General features: G+C 38.3%; 1 protein-coding gene across 1 annotated transcript in view; it reads right to left on the bottom strand.

Moving 5' to 3' along the window:
- Positions 1-19,000, bottom strand: part of med13a (mediator complex subunit 13a) — an 86,368-nt gene that overhangs the window by 51,986 nt on the left and 15,382 nt on the right. The window contains exon 3 of the mRNA XM_084400918.1: positions 6,673-6,841. Within this exon, the coding sequence (XP_084257044.1) occupies positions 6,673-6,841 (169 nt within the window). The remainder of the gene's footprint in view (positions 1-6,672; positions 6,842-19,000) is intronic.

Below are 19,000 nucleotides of genomic sequence, written 5' to 3'. Positions count from 1 at the left end.
TATGATTTTTGGCCATATCGCCCAGCCCTAGAAGGTACACAGACCCGAAATGCCTCGTAATGATCTTTTTTTTTTTTTGTAATTTATTTAATTTTTTTATCAAAACATCATAACTGGAACTTCCAGTGAACCAACAGATTTCTCTCTAATGTTGTATGCCGGATAATAATTTAGTCCAGATCAATACTGCCCCTTTCTTACAATCAACTGCAAGCTTGCCTTCAGATCTGTCTCCATTCCAACCAAGTCCCGACTTACATCATTTTATTTTCTGATAATCTGTTTGACTTGGATGACAATACAGAAGAAAATCTGTCGCTACTTGTGTTTCATCTCTTTCATTTTAATAAATGAACAAGTATTAATTGGAGGACTGGATTAATTGAACTTTGCCCCAATTCTGCAGAAGGATTCTGTGTGGGTCTGGTCATGACCGAGACAAAGAAACAAGGGACCTGGTGTGGAGAAATTCATCCTTTTAACAGTATAGTTACAGCAAGTTCATTCATAATAGATAAACACACCAGATCACATGCCGCTTCGCTCTCTGTGGAATCCCGTTGCTGCATCTGCTGGTGTGTGAATGCTTTGTGACAGTTGTGTGCAAACCTCTATAAAACATCCTAGCATGTAGTTTGTCATCGATGTGTATCTCAAGGGAGACCATGCATGCATTTCTGCATGCAAATGATTTTGCGCCTATGCAAGCGCATGATTTTATTACATGAGACTTCTGTGGGTGTGTACAGATGTTCAGAAATGTCTGTGGTTTCACTCAGGTAGGTAATGTGATGGATATATTCAGCGTTGCAGCCGCAGTCTGTCTCCTCCGCTGCCTTGCTAAGCAAATAGAAAAATCACAGATCATGCATCTTTGATACCCTTTACAGTATGACTGCGACATTACACCACAATAATTGTTGAGTAACGTGCAGTGACGTGCAGGGAATGCATCATATTCTGCACTGGCTCACGCATCACCCGGCTCCCCTGCGAGCACTGCCCATAAAAGAACACACTGGATCTGTGGATTAGCCATGGTAACAGATCTGCTGCTCACACCCACCATGAGAGAGAGAAAGAGAGTGCGCACGATCACAGCTCTGACCTGTATGAAGGATGATGTAAGCAGCTAAAACACATCGGGTTTGGTTACAGAGCAGCACCGTGTGACAACACAGGCAGCCAATGGGAGAACCGCCTAGTGACTGAGCATAGTTACACAAACACACACACAAACTACACAGAGCTATATATGGCTGGAGTGTGCTAGCCATTTCAAAATAAATAAATAAAAAATCTAATAAAACAAAACAAGTTCCCTGGCATTCCTCGGAGCCTAGCTTCTGAGCTCCCTTCCACGCAGATCCTCTAATTATAGAGAAACCACAAGACACTTTTGCTCATATGCAAGACAACACAGCGCAGAAGAGAACAGGAAGGGTTTGGGTCTATTCACAAGCTGGAATTCTTTTTTTTTTTTAAACCTGCGGGGAGAGAGAGAGAGGGAGAGGAAGCCAGTGGCGCTGCAGAGGCTGTCTGTGTTTTCCGTGCGGAAGGATTTAGAGGGCAGGCGTCAGGATAAGCAAAGGTGGGGACAACACAGACCTGAAGTCTAACAGGTTTACTGAGGTAATCCCTCAAAAGAGAATACAAGTGTGTATGTGTGTGCTGCGAGTATGGATCCACTCCTTAATTACACTTTACCTAATCTAAACATTCAGTGCAGAGGTTAAAAACATAAAATGCAAAATATAAAAATACAGTAAAAAACACTAATATTGTGAACTTTTCTTTTTTTAAAAGCAATTACTTCCTTTGATGGCAAAGTTGGGATGGGTATCAAACGACTTATTGGTTCGGTACTATAACGGAATTCTTATCAGGTTCTTTGTGTTGATGCACTTTTTAGAGATGTTTGGACAGATTGCTAGTCTTTCCGCACTTACAAGCAAAAGTCTTGTTCCACTTGTGGCAATGAGCATTGTCTGCATCGACTCTAGTGAAGTGTAACCACACTTTTGTAGGTTTAGTTCTCTCTGCCACTGTCACTAATTAAGCAGGGCTTTCGTGTTGTGCGCGCTGTAGCGTGCGAGAGGCACAGACTTTGACGCGAGAGAGATCTCTCTTCTGGATTGTGAATAGGCGAAAACGCATCATAGACAAATGTCTTAATATTATAGCAATTAAGAAATATTGGTAAAATAAAATTTCCAAGACAGCATTTATGTAGCAATAAACAGGACATTTTCTGAAATGCTCTAGTACCAAAAGCAGAACTGATCACACTGGAGCTTATTAATACTACAGTCTTTCGCAATTTAACCCCGAGGCCCATTAAGTACAGGGTTTCGGTACCCATCCCTAGTATTTAGTGTCACATGATTCTTCAGAAATCATTCTAATATCCACAAGTACTTATTATTATAAATTTTGAAGAAAAGAAAAATTCCAGAAAACAATTATTTTTTGTGGAAACGGCGATACACCTTTTCAGGATTCTTTGAAGAACAGAAAGTTCACAAGGAATTTATTTGAAAGAGAAATCATTTGTAACATTATAAATGTCTTTACTGTTACATTTATCAATTTAACGAGTCATGGTACAAAATATTAATAAAAAAAGAAAAAGAAAAACTTTTGAACATAGGGTAACATTTATAGTCAATATGCCAATAATTTAATAAGACAGTCAGTAGATTTGATGATACATTATGAAAAACAAACTTCTGCATATATGAATCATGCACGATGCGACCAGGGATATTAATAAAGTTATTTAGGTTAATTGTGATTGTTAAGAACACAAGAAATTATTTTTAACAAGGGATACACTGATTAACATTTTAGGCAATTGTTATATACATGCTATGGCTGATGTAAAATGTACCTTATTTTGTCCCAAATTCAAAATATTTTTTTTAATAAAATCACTTGATGCTACAAAATAATCTACTAAATATATTGTATGAAAATTGGACAAGTTTTGGCCAATCTGTGATGCACTGCTAGTTTTCCGTTTATGAATGGAGGCCTGTGAGGAATCAGATGTGTTTTGAGATTTTATGGCATGCAAGAACCCATAGCCATATTTGTGACAGGTGATATCCTCTAAGGGACACATGTGTGTTCTGCTATGGACACCTGCTGGGTGGAAAAAATACACATGTTTAAGACTTGAACACAGCCACTCACTGAGGGATTTGGCACTAAGAGAGACACAAGCGAACTTTGTGAATCAGTGTAGCAGGCAGCTAATCACCATCCAAGCCCATTACTAGACAGTGTTCCCCGTTCCTCTGCCTGCCCTGTCTGTAATTTAAAAGGCTCAATGAGTACCGATTGAGAATCAGTTCCCTTCAGTTCATATTATCTTGTCGTAGGGATGCAGGGACTGAAAACTCATGATGAACACTTACATTAAGAAGAATCAGATTTTAAGAGACATTAGGTGTCATGAAGTAAAGCTGACCACAGACCACCAGTGGTTGAACTCCACAGAGATTTTCAACACAAAGACATCATGCGCTGCTTCGACATTAAAGGTGCAGTAGGACATCTGGGAAAATGCTAACTTTAGCCTGATAGCACTAAAAGCATCCTATACTCCCTGCAATCCGTGCAAATCACCATCCAAAGCCACGCCTCCTGAAAGCATGAACGCACACACCCCAGAAGACCGGAGACAACGTTACTGCAATACATCATGTGTCATTCACCGGTGAGAAAACATTATAGTAGTACAGTAACAGTACTACATACGAAATGTAAAAAAATCTTCAAAACGGAATTAGATGCAGCAAGTTTCGGTTTGTTTAGCTAGCAAAACTTTTGAGTGTAATATTTCTTGCATGCCAGGGGTTCATCGATGACAGTCTGGTTGTTGTTGCTGCTTGCCTGCCATTCTCGCTCTGTCTGCACAGTGTACGTGAACACGCTGATGACTTCTTATTGTCTGCGTGCCGTGAACAGCCTGCGCAGTGGTACTGAATGCAAACACACATTGACCGACAGGGAACATGCTATAGGACCGTTCGGACAGAACGCAACGATTGAACGAACATTCTATGGTCCTACGCCTTCCACAGACAACATATATTTATAAAAATACATTTAGACCACTTAGAGTGATCGCTATCAGGATGAGGAGACATTCAACCAGCATAACAAAAAAACTGTGTCTGCAGAGAATCACCTACATCACCTTTAAGGTCCATCTTGGAATGTACACAACCATTCAAAAGTTTAGGGGCCATATGATTTATTATAAGAAATTAAAACTTTTATTCAACAAGGATGCATCAAATTGATCAAAAGTGAAGTTTGATGAACATTAAATTCATCCAAAAAAACAAAAACAAAAAACAGAAATTTCAATTTCAATTTCACACAACTATGCAACAACTATTTTCCACATTGATAATCATAAGAAATGTTTTTGAGCAGCAAATCAGCATATTAGAATGATTTCTGAAGGATCGTGTGACACTGAAGACTGGAGTAATGATGCTGAAAATTCAGCTTTGCAATATCATAAATAAATAAAATTGCAAAACATTAAAACAGAAAACAGTCGTTACAAATGATAATTTCACAATATCACTGTTTTTACTGTACCGTATTTTCCGCACTATAAGGTGCACTTAAAAGCCTTTATTTTTTTCAAAAAACGACAGTGCGCCTTATAATCCGGAGCGCCTTATATATGGATCTGGCGCCTTATGTTAACGTCTGTTAAACAACCGCTGACTTAAACCTTGTTTATACTTTCGCCTGACACCGGAGCGCGAGCCTCCGCTGACTGCGCGCGCAACTCCCCAAACAGACGAGGCATTTATACTTGACGCAACTGTTTTGTTTTAGACTGAACACCAGACCATATAACTGATTTAGACGCGCAAACTGGGTGCCGGTGTGATGAGATGTACTACTAATATCCGTCTGCTCGGGCAGATTCGGCTTAACAGCGCGCGCGCCTCTGAATCCGAAGATGCATGACTTTGAGCCGAATCTGCCCGAGCAGACGGATATTATTTTTTTTATTAACTTCGCGCTCATGCGGACGCGTCGAGTATAAACAAGGTATCTTGGTTTACATTTGGACTTTGGATGTGATCTTAGGCTTGAAAAGGTTGGTGACCACTGCATAACGCAAACCCAGTCAAACGTTTGACTGCAGTATCTTCTATTCTATATGCGCCTTATAATCCGGTGCGCCCTATATATGAAAACAGTTCTAAAATAGGCCATTCATTGAAGGTGCGCCTTATAATCCGGTGCGCCTTATAGTGCGGAAAATACGGTATTTCTGATTTTTTAAAATGCAGCCTTGGTGAGCATTAAAGACTTCTCAAAAACATAAAAAAAAAAATTTATAATGTAAACAAGAATTTTGAAAGACAAAATGTGTTACAAGCTCCACATCCAAATTCCACCATTGCTTCTAACATCTAACGGATGGAGTCTATACATTTTGTCAGTTTACGATAAGAGAGAGGAACAAAGAGTTAAAAGTATATAGTAAATATGCAAGTATTCAATTAATAATTAATGAGTATGTAAGCAGTGTTCAGCACGTCGAGCATGGTCGTAATCATTTGGTTTCAAATGCTAGAGGTAAAAAAAAAAAATCTAAAATAAAATAAGAAAACTGAATCTATAAGACTGCTGCATCTTCAACATGCCATCTAAAGGAAACTACTATTAGAAAGAGGGAAAGAGGGAAGGAAAGTGTCTGTATGAGTGAAAAAGTGTGAGCTAAAGGAGGAAATGCGGTTGTTCCTTTTTTCTGTCACTTTACAGTGATTTGCAGACAGACAGCGCTATAAAACACAGACACAGTTAGAGCCTTAACAGATCTCAAAGGAATGTGTGTTTTAACCACGTTTAACCAACAGACTCTGATCTTTCAAAATTCAGGGGCTCTAGGATTAAAATATTAATTTCAGTATTAAACAATGCCTCAAATACATATCTAGCTTTGAGCTTGAAGACTATAAACCTTTCTTGTGATTTGCTGTATGGAAAAAAAAACACTGTATTTTGAACCTACTTGAAAGCTGTCTGGCTGTGCTAATAGAGTGTATAAATGACCTTGAGCACGATAAGAGAAGAGCGCAAATAAATGACGCTGTGAGGAGAGAACTGTGGCAGAGGGCAGAGAAAAGCCAAGCTGCTCTCTTTTTTTCCACCTCTACACACGTCGTCTCAGTTTCTTATCAAAGAGCACAGATGCTGACAAGGAGAAATCCAGCGCTGGAGACAGTGCACTTGCACGCCTGCAAGAAACGCGCCAAGAAGCTAATGTACACAAACACACAAGAGCGTACAGCATATATATAGATTTAGAGTGCAAATAGCCTTGCAATTAACGATCTCTGGACACACTGAGATGGTGTGTGAATATGCACTGATAGCAATGATATTCACGCTTTGGTGTAAGACTGGGACGGAAGTACGGTTGATTTGAGGCCACCAGTTCTAAATCCCCTCATATTACTCTGTCTAGAAACCTGAGCTTCACAAAAAAGATTTTTTTCTAATGTAAGGACTACAATGGATAATGCAAATTGCAAACTTGGTAGCTCAAATCTCCATCAAAGCTATGATCAAAACATGATCATAAACAAATAAAAGGTAAGAACATCTGAACAGAAATATAATTTTTCTTACCTCTTGTTTATGGGCTTCTCATCCTTTTCGTAGGGTTTAACAAACCATTTTCCAATGCGTACGAAACTCCGGTTCATCAGACAGCGCTCCAGCAGGTTGTGAATGGCCTTGAAGAGAAGAGTTCGACATTCGTAGGACAGACCGCTCTCCCACACGCCGTCATCCTCGCCTGTGGAGAGGACAAACACACAGAGACCCGGTCACCAGCCTGCTGCTGTCTATAAACATCTGACGTAACGTTCGTAAGTAAAAGCAATTTGCAGAAGTGAATGACAGAACACAAACAAAAAAGAAAGGCAGATCTACAACTTTTTTTATACAAAAGGCAAAAAAGTATTCACTATACTTCACTAATACAATAACTGCAATTTTGAACTGACCAGAAGAAAAACAAGATCACTCTACAAAGCTGAGGCTGCATATCTGCACAATCTTTTTTGACAATCTTAAACAATGCTGCATCTGATCACTCAAATTTAAAACAATCCAGAGCTCCTGCTGATTTTAAGTCAATGAAAAGCTTGGGTCATTGATTGAATTTAAAAGAGACCTAAGCACCTGCAGAATTTAAAAAAAGAAAAAGATTTCTGAAGCTCTAGTTAATTTAAAGCAACAGTTTTTTTTTTTTTTTTTTTTTGAGTTAATTAATCTGATGCACTGATTCTAGCAAATGCCATCTTGCCTTGCACAGACTAGACTTGCAGGTATGGTGTCCAAGAGGGCTGTAAATCTGAGCGCTGGTTTGTTTCTGGATCACGTTCGGCAGTGGCCTCTATGCTTCAGTAATCTCATTAGGAGTCACTGCTTAAACCTGGCAGCTCTTAAGCTCCTTTCAAACATGTCTCTGTGCAGCACAGCTCCCATGAGCACCCAGAGGCTGCACGCATTACACCACCCACCCACACTTGCCCGCCCGCAGGTCTGCAGATGGATACACAACAAATCCACTTGATAAAACAGTAACAAACAGCTCAGATAGGATTCCCCAACACCGCAGACGTCTGAGACAACATAATTGCCCCAGTGTTATAAATTAGACACACATTTAGTTAAGGTGACAACACAAAAGCACTTGATCATTTGTAGGTAAAAAGAAGCTCAACATATCTTCCCAACTGATCACAACAGTGTTCTTATGTGCAACCCTCTTTCTGGTCATGGCATGCACTCGGGTATAATTAAAACGCAGTTACTGTACCTGTTGCAGCTAACAACACTGCATATTTATTTGTTTTTCTTTATGACTGCATTTGAAATGCTTTGCTTAAATGTTGAAATAAAAAGATAATTTGAGGCTACTTTGATCAAGCCGTCAGCTATCAGTAATAGTTCTGTACAACCTAGGGGTGTAACGGTTCAGTTTAGAGCTGCACGATTAATCGTTAAAAGATCGCGATCTCATTCTCGATTCAAACACCCACACGATCTTATTCCTAAATGACCACGATTCTGCTATGTCTTTTACGCCTGTTTCACGTGAACAGCAAGTATTTTGCTGCTGTCCGTGTTAATGGAATGACGAGTGTCCACTGGCGCGAAGCAAGCGGAGCAGAGCAAGCGTTTTTAATTCATTCCCATGGAAGTTGAGCGTCTCTCTGAAGCTCTAAAGCTCTAAAGGAATGAATTGAAACCGCTCGCTCCGCTCCGCGCTAGTGGACGAGAGGGTCGCCGTCACGCTTCTGATGTGAACGCTCTCATTCATAGATATGGGCAGTGACAAAACACGTGCTAAACAAGGACAAGTTAACCTTTGAAAGTACGATCATCACACTGCAACATTCAAATCCAAGTTTGCGCTGCCGCTGATCCGGAGAGAGTAGCTGTCATGTAAATGGACAGTATGAAGCAGCTTCACAAACAGAGTTTTTTCCAACCACACATTATCGTTATTTCTGGGTTACAAACATTTAAATAATAGGGGATTAAAGTGTACTGGGATAAAACTTTATAGTTTGGGTATAAACATGGTATGGATCAAAATAAGAGTAAATACTCTTTTAAAAATTATTTTGACACTTGTACGTATTGTATATTCATTTAAATGATTTATACACAAATGCCGATTCATCCAATAATGAAACAAGTCTTGATGAATGAGACCTCGACTCCATTCAAATTATTCTTTATTTCGTTCAAATTAATATATCTTTTAAATAAAAACGAGTGTAAATCTGAATTTATCCAGAATTGTGCAGCTCTAGTTCGGTTTTTATCACGGTTTCAGGGTCACGGTTTGAGTACGGTTCGGTATGTGCTATGTTCAGGGAAAAAAGGACTAGTCTGCCGAACCGTGGGTGGAGAACAGCACGATTTTTTACAGAGAACCGTTACACCCCTAGTTCACTCAGGTCTGCATTAACCGTTTTAACACATTCCCACACAATCAGTGCAGAAGATTCATTGTGGGCCAAATCATAAGGTCATTAAATCAGAGATTGTCTGCATGCAGTGAAAGAAGTGCAAACTGAATAGGGATGCACCGATCCGATACTCAGTATCGGTATCGGCTCCGATACTGCCATTTTTGGCGGATCGGGTATCGGTCAGACAAGGCCGATCCAAATCCGATATTGTGCGTAAACTATTCAGTGTTATTGTTAAGCTCCACAAAAGGCACACAAACATTATAAAGCACCATAAGTTTTCGTGCACAATATTATAAGTGTTCTGAAGCCATTATATAGTATAATGTGAGATATAAATTAATATTTAAGTCGTTAAATTCAAGATCACGTAAACGTTTCCCTCAGCTGCGCTGTCAGTCATTCTTCATTCAAACAGCGTGTCGCGATCGGTTACAACAGTTAACACAATGAAACTCTCTCCAAGATGATTCAGTGTTACTATTATTATACTTGATCTGTAGATAAAGGTCTATGGTTTCGCATAAAACAACTATCTTGCTGGACTTTATTGCTGTACTTTAATCATGTTACTTTCTACCGGGTGTCTGTTAGATCACAACACTGGAGTAAAGTCAGAGCACTATTTGTTCTTCACGCGCACAGTAACTGAAATTTAAAACTGTTAAAAGAAAATGCTGAAGAGACTATTGCATAGATAGATACTGTACAATACACTACGCATCAATATGTATTTTCTTTGTGCTATAAACTTTTCAATGCGGACTCGACGCGCTGCGCGCTGTGACTCATGTTGCTTCAAGCGCATCATTCTGCGCTCGGGATGCGCATAAGCGCTTTGTGCCGCTCTGTATTGGAGCCTTTCATATCATAATACAGTGACGCAATGAAACAATATCAATAGCCGTTCTTGTTCTGTCCTATCTATTATGTTGCTACCTCATTAAACAGCTGTGCTGTACATTTAAAAAATGTCTAAATTTTATTGTAGGCTATAAAATAATTTATATTTTTGATTTTTGTTGTTGTTTTTCATGAATGTATTTTACAACAATACAAAGAGCAATGTGTAAAGTTTTACCAGATTTAGTGTTACACTTATTGTCTCTAATTTGTTCCGCACTAAACATTTTTTTTCACAAAATGTTCAAATTTTATACAATTATTGTGCACTCGTAATTTTTCTAGACTAAATTTTACTGCTGAATTATCCATTAATCTAGTTTATAATAGCATTTATGTCAGATTATGATCATATATTTTTTGTTGTTGTTTTTCTTTTTTCAGTTCTTATTATCAGTTCAACACAGAGTTATAGAAATTCTACTTGATAAAAAAAAAACGGCGCTGGTATCGGTACGGATCGGTATCGGCCGATACTCAGAATTTTTGGGATCGGATCGGATCGGTTCTGAAAAAATGGTATCGTTGCATCCCTAAAACTGAACGCAGCTGAAGAACTGGAATCAGGCCAGAAGGCAAATCTATAATTCGTTGATGTCTCCTGAAAAGGCAGCAAGTAGCACAATTCACTTTTAAAGGATGTCATTGATTTGACTAACAGCTTGGCAACAATGAAACACCTTGTCTTTTGTCAAAGCAGAGAGAGAGAGAGAATCAGAGAAAATTAGGTGGTTTTGGCTGTCTCATGCATCTTTTAATAGCCTAAGTACAGGGCCAGCTACTTTTCACCTGTACACAGATACACGCTCTTGACAGAATCATTCAAGGTAAGAAACATTAACCTCAGAGTCCATGAAAATCTCCCATTCATGCAACATCAAAAAAAAAAAAAAAAGTAACAAAAAAAGGCATTGATCTTTTTACTAGGGATGTGCACAACTAATTTCATTAATGTTTAAACTTGATTTTTTCAACCGACTAAGTCTAATCCCGCCCCCCCCCAGAGACAGTCTGTATATGCAATCCATTTGAAATAGTAATCTATGAACAGTCAAACCCCATCCTGAATGCTGCTAAAAATAGGTCAGATACATGCAATGTCCCTGCCTTGCATTTTGATCATTGTATATTAAAGCGTTCACTTAAACAACGTTCGTTATTATAGACACATTTATTCAAATCAACTGAAATAAAAGGCAGTGCAGGACCAAGAAGTTAAAACCAAATAGCCTGCCTATTATAAACAGATTTACTCAAAAGTTAGTCCACACAAATTAGCATGTTAAGGTATTGTTGTTCATTACCACAGCAACCACTTCCGTCTGGGTTTGAACGCACTTCTCGTGTACGAAAAGTATCTGTACACATGATGGGCAGCAAAATCGCAAGAAAAGCTTGACGTGTACTGACAACTATACATTATTTAAGCGTATTCTCTTCATTGGGATGTTGATATAGGAACTTTTCAAGTGTCAATTAAGTTTCATTCATGATGTTTCTCCTTTAATCCGATTTAAAATTCCATACCGTATTGTCTCTCATAATCGACAGTATAACAAGCCTATAAGCTTTTGTAACAGCGCAGCACTGCAACACCACATGACCATAACCTCAAGAGACAATAATCCAAAATCTCTACTGATTGCCAAATTTCAACCGTTTAATCGCGCATCCCTAATTCAAACTATGCAAAAACACTATACACGGTGCTTTTAATATGAAACTCAAAAACACTAGCCTATACAATACCTAATATGAAATCTCAGCTATAGGTAACACAACCCGTGTTTTCCCAGATTGTGAGCCTGTGGCATTAAGATGATGAAAAACCAATGAAGGCATCACTGTCACTTCCACTTTCAATAACGGCAAATCATCCGTCTAACTTTTTTTATATAAACAGCTGCCGTAAAATCTACTGTTGTGTGTCAACGGCATTTCATTCCTCCTTTAAACCGAACCATCATGTTCACTATTTCTACTGTGGGGAGGAGGCACCTGGTTTCTATCAAGCGTTCCCTATGACCTTGTATCTTATGGTCTAACCACTACCCACAGAGCACGAGACACAAAGAGAGGAAGATAGCTGACTTACAAAGACCCATGTGCTCAAAAGACTGCAAAACATACTAACACCCCTGAAAAATAAACACATTAAGCCTGGAGTGCAAAACAATATTAAGGAGTAATTCATAATAAATAAATGCATAAATGATGCAGCCTCTCTACATGCATGGAATTTGAGTAGTGACATGAGTATCGTCGGACTGACACTGGCTGTGTTGACACTGGCTGTGTTTGTTTTGTAAGGGTAGTTTGTTTTGGAAGAGTAAGACACTGATTTTTAGACACAGAGACAGTGGGTTTTTTTCTAAAAAAAAAGTTCAAGTTATCAAGGGAAACAATTGAATTGACTTCCGGACTCGGAACAATATAGAACTCAAAACACACAAACCACCCGGTTCACACAGTCCAACCAAGTTAATCATGGGTGGATTTAAGGGAATATATAATATATATATAAGAGGGGGGAATTAAATTTAAGAATTAAAAATTAAAAAACAATAATAATAAAATTATTATTTATTAATAATAGTTATATTTATTATAATTCTACCAATCCAATATTTCTGTACAAAACCTATTATTGTTATTATTAATGAATAACTGCAAAGTTTGAGTGAATAATAATAATAATAATAATAATAATAATAATAATGTAAAAATGTATAATGTAAAAAATAAACATATAATACAATTATTATATTTACACAGAGGTGTGAATCTTCACATCGATTAAAGGGGAACTTGGACACTCTAGCCATTTCTTCGCTGATTTTCACTTTTGCTGTCGCATGTTTTCTCAACGAGCTCCCCCTACAGCTGTGGGCCGTATAATTCACAACACTGTCGTAAAAAAACGGTATTGAGGGGGACGTGTGTGTGTATGTCTATGTCGAATTGCCGTAAAGCAGTTCGTGTTTCTCGCTCGTTCTCACTTCTCACGAGACTTTACCGGGACGTTAGTCCCCATGTTGCAAGGTTGGTTTTCCGCCTGGGAACGCTAGGGGGAGCGGGGAAAGTCACCATTTTCATCAGAACAGGTTATTTAACCATCCAAATGATTTCTAAATGGTTTTATTAAGTTAAGTTTTAATAGTTGACAAGTTCCCCTTTAAGAATCAGAGGCTACCAATTCGATTATAAAAAAAAAAAAATCGAGATGCGATACAGTACAGTATAGTTTTATTTAATACCATGTCAGCATCTGTGGCTATCTTCGTGACAAAAAATACAAATTACATATACACAATAAAAATAAACCAAGCAAACACTAAAAATACAGTTATTAATATTATTCAAGATTTTAATATTAAAGGTCCCGTTGTATGCCCCTTTTCACAAGATGTAAAATAAGTCTCTGATGTCCCCAGAGTGTGTATGTGAAGTTTGAGCTCAAAATACCCAACAGATCATTTTTTACAGCATGTTTAAATTGACATTTTTTGGGGCTCAGAAAAACGAGCTGTTTCAGTGTGTGCCCTTTAAATGCAAATGAGCTGCTGCTGGACGACCCAGGGGGCGGAGCTTCATGAGCTCGCGCTCAGTCTGTCAGGACAAATTCATCTCATGGAATGATGATAATATCAGAAACTCTCAGTAACGGCGTTCATTTCGAGTCGGACAATAATGCCTACAGAGTCAGAGTGCTGTATAGAGATGAAACAGGTATGGTTTAGTAGTTTAATTACGGTTATTATAACGTATTGTCATCTGCTTGTATGTATCCATTATTTATTAACAGCCTACAAGTCTGCTGTTTCGGACCAGGTCCGAATGATGATCAAACATGTACTGATGAGTTTAATAAAGTTTATTGTACATCACACAAAAGATGAAGCGTCAGTTTTACTTCAGAAAATCACGGTAAGAGCTGAGTAAACACAGTAGCCTAAGTTATAAGAAGTGCGCAAGTAGCCAGTAGAGTTGAGGGAGCATTCCTGTGGGCAGAGGTTAGTCTAAACACGGTTCTGGTGATGTCACTAATGAAGGAAGTAGAGGGGTGTAGTCCAATCGAGCCGTTTTATGTAGTCAACTTCTGTTAAATAAAATATCTCGCTTGGCATTGAACTTTGAGCTTTATAATTTTACAGATATTATTTATACTCTAACAACAACATTACACACTAACTAAAGTTTGAAACATGGGATCACGTAGAACGGGACCTTTAACATAAGATAGGCCCTACTAATTTTAAAACCTTTTCTGGTAAAATCTTACTAAACAAGTCCTGAAGTGAGTTTACTTCATAAAAATGTTTTCTACTTGCATTAAAAGAGGGACAGTCCAATAAAATATGTTTAATGGAAAGGGGGGTATCACGATACATATTTTCCTCCCAGTCTTTTATATAGTATAATATTAATAGTTAAATTACTGTATTAATAAATTACAATATAGTTATTTTTGTTATTTTATCTTTGTAATTAAAAATAGAACAAAGATGCAAACAACAAACAGTCGAACAAGTACAATAAGAAAAACAAATTAAATAAACAGTGCTTTTTTCCATTTCCATTTTATATATATTATACATATTTAACAAAGCACATCCTGCACTTTATTTTCAGATACATGCATGTTCTTTTAGTAAAAACCGAAACAGACGCAAAAACTTTTTTGTTTGTTTCTTGAACAAAGATCACAGGGGACACATGTATCACACAAAAAATAGGACAAGAAACTCAAGGTAAAGCAAGGCAGTAAAGTACACACAGTAGGAGATAACATCGGACGCAAATGCTTTGCTTCCTAAAGACTTACGTAACTTTTTTATTAATAGAGTAGCCTACTTTACTTACAATAAATTAACATGTATAGCACATTACCATATATTATAGGCCTATTTAATTACACTTACAAAAAAAAAAAAAAGGTTTTTTTTTTTTTTTAAATCGATTCTTTGGTTTTTATGCACTGATGCAAAATCATTCACATCAGCATTGCAAAAACGATTATATTCCACAGCGCTGTTTACACATTTACAATATAATTTGCAAATTATTGCAAATATATGAATTCCATGTGTAGAGACAATAAGAGAAATTCAGAGCTGTACCCTAACCTGACCACAACTAGGAGGCCAGAACATGCTGGTCTTTTCAGCAGTTCCCTGTATTATTCAGCACACCAGCAGTGAGTACCATATAATCCTGCCTCAGACACACATGGGCTCATAACAGCAGGACAGTGAGCCCTACCCCTTAGTGTAGCGCTGCTCCCTACAGCCACAGGTTCCTATGCAGGAGTCATTAGATCAGCTGTAGGGTCATTAAACAGAGAGATTAATGTCTGCTCAACCATTGGCCCCAGGGGATTGCGCCAGACCAGGGAAGAGCCAGAGCTGTGCGCTACAAGAGCCTCTTCTCTTTCTTCCTGCTTATTTTCTCTGTTGTCTCTTTCTCTCCATCTCCATTTTTCTTTAATTCGGTCTACCTCATCTTCATCCTCTGCTGTAATCTGTCTTCCCTCTCTTTCTATATGCACCTCCATTCCTTTCTCTTCTCCTTGTGCCCTTGGCTTTCCTTTCTTTCTCGCTCGCTCTCATTTGTTCCTTTTCTCTGATTTTGAGTGCAGAGCCATACAAGGACCGGAGAGCTTCAATTACTAATTAATGACTATTTCCAAAGATGACAGGAGAGCACAGCAAGAGAGAGAGAAATGCTAAGGAAAGAGAAGCATAAAGATGGAGGAAGGAGGAGGCAGGGCTACCCCTTGTCTCTGGTTTGGGGAATTAAGTACAAAAGCCAATGCATCATCAGGACAGGGTGAACAAGTCTGACCACACCATAGTTTCAGTAGCACAGACACAACAAGAAGCAGCAATCAGCACTCGCTGATAATTGTAAGTGCATTTCAGAGACAGATTACTGAGGAAAATGATCAATAACGATTACAGCCAATACCATAGATGGTCAATTCTACCAGTTCCTATATTATGATGATTATTGTTTCATAAATTATGAATTTTTACAAATGTGATGATGGCAGCATTTCTGCAGTACCGGGTTTATTTATACAGTGAATATTATATGCAATGTTGTTTTACATTTGATTACTTTATTCAATTTTGATACATGAAAACTACTGTTAGATACCTAAATAACCTGAAAAGCACTGCTTATTTTATTTGTATCTTTGCTCTACTGAATTTGTGCTGTTGCTTGTAGTTTAATTATTTGTTATTATTTTCTTTATTTTTATTCGACAGTAGTCCTTTTTCCCTGAACATAGCACATACCGAACCGTACCGAAACCGTAATAAAAACTGAACAAGAGCTGCACGATTCAGGGTAAATTGATAATCACGATTATTTTATTTTTGTGTGTGTTAAATGAAGATCGTGATTCTCCCACAAAAAAAAAAAAAAACCTAACCGAAACAGTGACCGTAATTTGAGTAATTTGAACCTTTACACCCCTAATCCCTACTAAAAATGCATATCATAAACACTGTCCAAAATCACCAAAAAACAGTTTAAACCAGGTTCCTTTAATCTAAAAACATTAAATAATTGACCTATTTCACATATCTGCAGATCTTGACCAATAAGCCAAACACAAGCTACTTTCAAGCACAATGTAAACTGATGTTTGCCAGCACTACTGGTAAAGGTATAAAATAGATTGTTATTGACAACTGCAATTGCACATTTTAACAAAAACAAACAAAGCCCTGTCATTAGAGGAATAACACTCTTGCAACAAAGCCCTTAAACTGTCAAATGGCACAACAAAATTACCAGAAAAAAATAAAAATAAAAATCAAGAACAAAAAGAAGCTTTGCGCGTTATGCCGGGGAGCTAACCACCAGCAGTGTAAATCAACCCAAATCTTTCTCCTTCAATAAAGCAAATGAAATAACACCAATTTCAGGTGACCTAGAAATGTCTTTTTAACACTAAACAGAATGTGTCTGTACAAGACCCATGCTGTTTTCTGGTAGGCATCTGGCACAATGTGTGATTGTCTGATCACATTGCTTGACTGTTATGGTATCCGAAGTCTGTTTAAAACTTGGGAAGCGTTGCGGAAACAGAGGAGGGTCGGGGAAATTGAGAAGGACAACAACGCACCTTCTGAAGCAAAATAACTTGTATTATTTCCTTTTGTATCTGACATCATTTCCTGTTGGAGGCAAATCTTTCCAGCAATGGGTCAAAGGCCGAAGCAAGCAGAGGATTTACAAATGACATTGCTGGGATGATCTCACTCACAACCACCCCAAAGAGCTTCAGACACACAGAGATGTCAAAGAAAGGCAAAAGCAGACATCATCTCCTCCAGAGCACTCAGTTCTCTCTCTGTAGATGGGATCCAACACGTTTTCAAATAACCTTTTCTCTGAGCAGCTCAGCTCTGTGGCCCGAGGGTTCACACTACACACAGCTTGCCAGTAGAAGATTCCTGCTCTTAAATGCATGGCTCATGTGTCTGACAAACAGTTCCAGTCAAGCTCCTAGCACACCACCAGTGTGCCTAAGAGTCATGCGGCCGATGTGACATCGGACAAATACTTAATAAAGGGTGTTCATCACAACTTGTGTCATTATGTTGGTGGGAGAGTCTCTGAGATCAACCTGGGATTACTGCGACTGACAGGCTCTTGGTGTACTTGGCTTACTGCCCCAACTAACACTTGTATTAAAGGTGCATCGTTTAATTTCTGTACTACATGGGACAATTAGTTTTACAGTGGCCCCACATAGCAAAAAGCTAAAGATTAACCAAGAATATTGTTGTCCCACCACCACGTTGCCCAACTGATAAAGGCTGCCATTTCTGTTGCATACGAGAAACATCAAACGACACAAAAGTGGAACGAAACATTCTACTTGTTTGAGCTGCGCAGTGCGGAACGTTTATTAGCTCTGAGAAATAATAGACAGCGCAAGCTCAAAACAGGTTTACTGGCGGGATGACACATGATACCGTTACTACATAGCGCTGGGAGATCCAGTAAGAAAGCATTTGAACTCACTGCAGAATAAATAACATTGCAGTTAGATCTAGTGGGACACATTCAAATTTAGGCCAAAATTCTGTTACAAACCATATCAGATCAAACAGTGCTGATTGTCTAAACCAGGAGAAACATTGTGCCATGAAAGAACAAGTAATAGTAGGCTTTTCAATCCACAAATCACCAACATTCACCATGGATTTAATGTAGCAACGCTAACTGTAACCATTGTATTGTGGCATAAAGAGTCGAATGTTTTTTATTCATCTCAAAGGGTACAACCCTTTTGAGACTGAAATTCAAACACTTTACAAGAGCTTTCAATGGTTTCACACTTTTTCCAGCACGTCAAAGCTCTAAATATTAAACAATTATTATCCGTTATTTTTAATGAGATGATTTGTAAAACAAATGGACTGGTAAATGGACTGCATTTATATAGCGCTTTCAACAGACCCATGGCCACCAAAGCGCTTTACATATTGCCTTACATTCACCCATTCATACACCGACGGCAGTGTCAGCCCTCGGTCAGGTGGAACCGGGGATTGAACCACCAACCTTCCGGTTTGTAGACAACCTACATGAACCACTGAGCCACTGCCACCCCAGTTTAAAGATGAAGGAAAACTAACACTTTGTGGCAAACAAGCATTTCTATTTAAACAAATACACGAAATTACCACTATAACCAGTAGATGGCGGCAGAGGAGCACTTGTTGACTTATTAGCCACTTCTGCTGCCTAATAGAGAGCCTAAGTCCCTCCTCTCCGCTTCCGGCTCATGGGACCTTACTTCGTAAAAAATATGTATGGTAGTCAATGGCGAGGGACAACTTATCTTTTTATTCCATCTGAACTCTGCCCTGAATTACACATATGATGTTTGTCAATTTAAAAGATAATTATGAAAGTCAAGAAAGTCGCAGTTTGTCATAAAACAGAAGAGCAACATTTAGTTTTATATGAAAATCGCTCAATGAACTACATCTCTCGTCTCGCACTATGTATGTCACAAGATCCGTTGCTCGTATGTG

Source organism: Rutilus rutilus, assembly GCF_951802725.1.
Source record: "Rutilus rutilus genome assembly, chromosome: 25".
NCBI classification, from domain to species: Eukaryota; Metazoa; Chordata; class Actinopteri; order Cypriniformes; family Leuciscidae; genus Rutilus; species Rutilus rutilus.
The sequence above is the reverse complement of the archived record's forward strand: the minus strand, read 5'-3'. Positions and strand labels throughout refer to the sequence as shown.